At 32.0% G+C, this 5,381-nt stretch overlaps 1 protein-coding gene across 1 annotated transcript in view; it reads left to right on the top strand.

The window, feature by feature from the left end:
• LOC137652706 (cell adhesion molecule Dscam2-like) overlaps window positions 1-5,381 on the top strand; it is a 466,536-nt gene that overhangs the window by 319,399 nt on the left and 141,756 nt on the right. Inside the window, exon 5 of the mRNA XM_068386108.1 lies at window positions 4,808-4,959. Within this exon, the coding sequence (XP_068242209.1) occupies window positions 4,808-4,959 (152 nt within the window). The remainder of the gene's footprint in view (window positions 1-4,807; window positions 4,960-5,381) is intronic.

Genomic DNA, 5,381 nt, shown 5'->3' with positions numbered 1-5,381 from the left:
TATATGTGTGTGTGTGTATATAAATATATATATATATATATATGTGTGTGTGTATATATAAATATATATATATATATATGTATATATATATATATAATAAATATGTATATATATATATATATATATATATATATATATATATATATATATATATATATATGTGTGTGTGTGCGCGTGCGTGTTTACTCGCTTGTATGTGGGATTTTTTTATTAGTCTATAAGAAATGTACGAAGTTAAGACCAAAAGTGGCTGAATCCGAGAAAAGATTGGAATCTGAATTATGATTGAAACACTAGAAACTGGACGATGAAAACAATTATAAAATTTATCCAATTAATTTAGTTTCAAATGTTTCCCTAGATAATTTCTGGAAAAAAAACACAGTTCGAACGCAGTTCCTCTGGCATCGAACGAAGGCAACAAATCAGAGAGCCAATAATACAAAACCCATAACGTTTATTTCTTTGGGGGTTCCCCCCCCCCCGGGGGGGTGGGTGGGAGAGGGGAGGGTTTGGGTCCTGGTGGTGTAAGGGGCGGCTGAAGGGTCTATATACGCGAAGGAAGTGGAAAGGATGGCTAGGGGTGGGGAAGGGGGGAGGAGGGTGGTGTACTTGGACCTTCCGTGCGACATAAATCAATAAGAGTTGTTAGTGGTGGAGAAGACCAACCTAACTGTTAATTGACAGAAACGTTGGTTCTCTCCCTCCTCCTGTCATTGTATATATACTCTCTCTCTCTCTCTCTCTCTCTCTCTCTCTCTCTCTCTCTCTCTCTCTCTCTCTCTCCTCTCTCTCTCTCTCTCTCTCTCTCTCTCTCATAGAAACATGTTTTCGTCTGCTGTTAACATTATTCATAACTCACACATAAACACACACACACACACACACACACATATATATATATATTATATATATATATATATGTATATATATATTTATAATTAATAATAATAATAATAAAAACATGACAATCTTAACCATGTCTTTTTCTTTATCTATCTATCTATCTATCTATCTATCTATATATATATATATATATATATATATATATATATATATATATGTATATATATATATATATATAATGTATATATATGCTTATATATACATATATAATTTATGTACATGTACTTTTCTGTTCTTTTCTTCAACATTAATTCGTTTCTTATATAATTTCTGTTCATGTACTTAACTATTCATTTCTTCAACATTAGTTCGTTTCTTATATAATTTCTGTTCATATTACTTATCTATTCATTTCTTCAACATTAAGATCGTTTCTTCCCTAAGAGCACGTTGTTCTGCCCCCCCACCCCCCCAAAAAAAAAATATATATATATATAATCCAGCAGTCATTGCCACAGTCTTCCTTCATTTAGTGAATCACTCCATAAACTCATACAAAGGCCATCAGCAACGCGACGGACCCGTTGACATACTGTGCAATTCATCTTCTATAATAGAAAAAAATAAATGAAAATTAGAACCTTTTTCCAAAAGTTCTTTCTCGACATCTGTCCAACCCTCGCTAGGTCTTCCTCTTTTCTCCTTTCTGAGTCATACTTTTTTTTTTTTTTTTTTTTTTTTTCATAAACCTAATGTGTGTTCATATGATGATCGTACCAGCTGAAAATAACCTGATCTTTGAGTCATCGTTTCACCCCACGCTAACTTTTATGTCACTTCTGGTTATCTCTGAATACCTCTCCTTATTAATATCTTCATGTTAACGTATATAATGCACAAATCATTTAACTCGACAAATATGGTGTCAGTGTGTCAGTCATCACTGTTATATATTGCTAGTAACCGATTTCCATATTTCAATTGTATGTTGAAATTTAAGAAAATTCTCTCTCTCTCTCTCTCTCTCTCTCTCTCTCTCCTCTCTCTCTCTCTCTCTCTCTCTCTCTCTCTCTCTCTTTCATTCTGACAAATTATCCGAATTTGATCCAGCTCCCTTCATGCCAGAGTGGTCCAATCATTCCCTAAATTCAATTTTGGAAAGAGACGTGACAGCGAATATACTGATGGCTTTCCTTCACCTGGCAAAGGTTTGTGAAAATTACTTACGAAGTCATATCTCTCTCTCTCTCTCTCTCTCCTCTCTCCTCTCTCTCTCTCTCTCTCTCCTCTCTCTCCTCTCTCTCTCTCTCTCTCTCTCTCTCGTGCAACAATAATTGCGTTTTCATATAGGGTCTGGGATACGATATCATTGTTCATATTCATTGAAATATCAGTACTTGATGAATATCTGTTACTTTTATTAACCTCACGTTGCAATATGAGAAATTAATGTTTCTTGTTTTAGAAGGGTAATAACTTTAGGGAATTTTCCCAGACAAGCTGTTCTATAGACATCCTCGTTAAATGTACTAGGCTCTGGTGAAGTACTGTTTCTTAAGGCTCTTTTTATTGAAATAGTGTCTTGCTTATCTAATCTTTTTCGGACTCTAGTAATCAGTGGTGGATTTTTAATTAAGAAATATCATTTAATTGCTTCATGGGTGTCGCATATCGTGATTTAATTCTACTTTTTGTACCTTTGTATTAAGATAAAAACATGGAATATATTTCCCCCCATGATAACTATTTCGAGATACTGATATTAAAATGTAGCTGATTCTTGTTAAGAGTCGACATCATTTAACTCACCGTGGAACTGTAATTCAACCGTAAAACATAGCATCTCTTAAAATAAATTTTTGAAACATTGTTGGGGATTTGATATTTCAAATTAAAAGTATATTGCATTTTCGTTTAGTGTGAAAGATTTAATAATTCATTATTAGAACCGTGTATATTTTTAATCAATTTAAAAGATTTTATATTTTCCTCGCCAGTTAGATATTCTTTTATTAATTTGTAGAAAGTTTTACATTTAGAAAATTTATTCATAAAGGTTTGCTCATTTATTTGGAGAGGATTACGGATGTGGGAGCAGTGTCTTTACATAGCCTAGACCTAAATGAAAAATTAAGTGAAAATGGCATGCTTCAGGAAAAATTAAATAGAAAAATCGTCAAGCCCCAAAGAAAGAGGTGGAATCACCTTTTGAAATTCTCCCCTATATAATGACGAGAAGGTGTTTGGCTATATATATATATATATATATATATATATATATATATATATATATATACATGTGTGTGTATATATATGTGTGTGTATGTGGATGTATATATTTATATATGTATATATATACATGTATATATGTATATATATATATAAATACATTTATAAATATATACATCCACATACACACACACACACACACATATATATATATATATATATATATATATGTATATATATATATATATATGTATATATATATATATATATATATATATATATATATATATATTGTCAAACGTATTACTACTCGGCCTCCCTGTTCCTCGGGTTGGTGGGAGAGGGTGTAGTCTTGGCCTAGTTAGAGGGAGGTAAGCTGAGAGGTAACCACATTCTCCCACAAATTGCCGAACCCGCGGGTTGTAGTTAAGAAAGGGAATCTGTGTGTGCGTGTACGTGTGTGTGCATATTTATCTAAATGTGTAGAGATCATTTTTGACGGCTCGGGTACACTAGTAATCTAATGAAGAATCTGAAAACCATAATATTAAGAATGAAAAAGAAAAAGTTGTTCTGTTTCCTCAGATTTTCTACTTCCAACTTTTATCTGTTTTAACGGAGAAATGGTTCGTGTAACCTAAGCTCTAAACCTTGCCAGTGCGAATTCAGTGAGCTGTGAATTTGCAAAAAGAGCTTTTCCTCAACACGATTCTTCTCTCTTGTGTAAAAAGGGAAGCTCTTTAAATCTCTCGTCTATCATGTGTAGGAGGGGGGGGGGGTCAGTGCTTGGCCTTGTTTTATGTTTTCTTTTTGTTTTTTAGTGTTGTATCTCGGGGATACTAATATAGACATTTATATACATACGTACATATGCACATTTAGTTATATGATTATTTATATGTGTATATAATTGGCATGTGTGTATACACGTGTATATATTCTTGTACATTTATTTATATGGTTATATATATGTATATACTTGTATATGTAGTAATATACTGTATATATGTGTATATATATTATGTATAATAAATATATAAATACATATACAGTAATATATATATATATATAATATATATATGATATATATATAATATATATATATGTATATAAATGTATATAATATATATATATATATATATATATATATATTATAGTGTGTGTGTGTGTGTGTGTGTGTGTTTTAGTGCGTGTTAGAAGTAAGCACTTTTTCTATACTCTCCTAATAGCGTTTCCCTAAAAGGTAAAGAAAGATACGTTGGTCACTGGCACAGTCATACTTCAACTTCAGAATCGTGAATAAATCCAGAAAGTTAATCGATGTATGTCTCTCCCCTAAGTATCCCTATATCACATTAAATGCGTTGATATTTATATATAAGCTATAAGAAGACTTATTATTATTATTATTATTATTATTATTGTTATTATTATTATTACTAGCTAAGCTACAGCCCTTAGCCCTTGGACTAAATGGCATTCTGCTATAAGTCCAAGGGCTCCAACAGGGGTAATAGTTCAGTGGGGAAAGGGAATAAGGAAATGAACTATAATGAGAAGGAATTAATAACTAAAATTAAATATTTTTTGAACAGTAACATTAAAACAGAGTTTTCATATATAACTATAAAAGAGTCACATACCAACCTATTCAACAAATATCCTGACACTGGCTGTATTTAATTAATTTATCTATTGTAATTACGTGTTTGTTTATTATTTTCCTACGCAGAGTGATGGTGGGTGAGCAGATAGGTGCCCGTGGCAAGGTGGTGGGGCATGTCAACGTCTCCACACCAGAGTCGAAGACGGAGGGAAGGTACGAGTGCATAGCTACCAACAGGGCCGGCACCACTTCGCACTCAGCGGACTTGAATATCTATGGTAAAGGTCCTTCTGTGTTTAATATAGTTTATTTGTGTTGATAAGTCATTGTTTTGATGCATAAAGTTTTTCCTGCTCATGAGGGAAACTTTAGTTTTAACGGGAAGATTATTCAGCGAGTAGAGATGGGAATAAGAAAATAGCTTTATAATCAGATGGTTTTCGTTTGAAAAATACTGTAACAGAAAGGCTGGCTTTATTTCTAAGTCCATCCAAATTGGACATATACTATTTATAATGAAAATTTTCCGTTAATTTTACTCCATATAATTATTAAAAAGCTATTATGTATAGATTATCTATATTTAGTTAGACTAATAGTTATAAATGCAAAATGATTTTTGTGTTCATTTTCCGTATTATAACAGACTGAAGAAATCATAACTAAATGTTTACTCAGCTGAGTTTCACTCTAAAATAAA

The sequence above is a fragment of the Palaemon carinicauda genome, chromosome 14 (genome assembly GCF_036898095.1).
Source record: "Palaemon carinicauda isolate YSFRI2023 chromosome 14, ASM3689809v2, whole genome shotgun sequence".
Taxonomy (NCBI): domain Eukaryota; kingdom Metazoa; phylum Arthropoda; class Malacostraca; order Decapoda; family Palaemonidae; genus Palaemon; species Palaemon carinicauda.
This window is presented reverse-complemented; position numbering and strand designations above follow the sequence as displayed.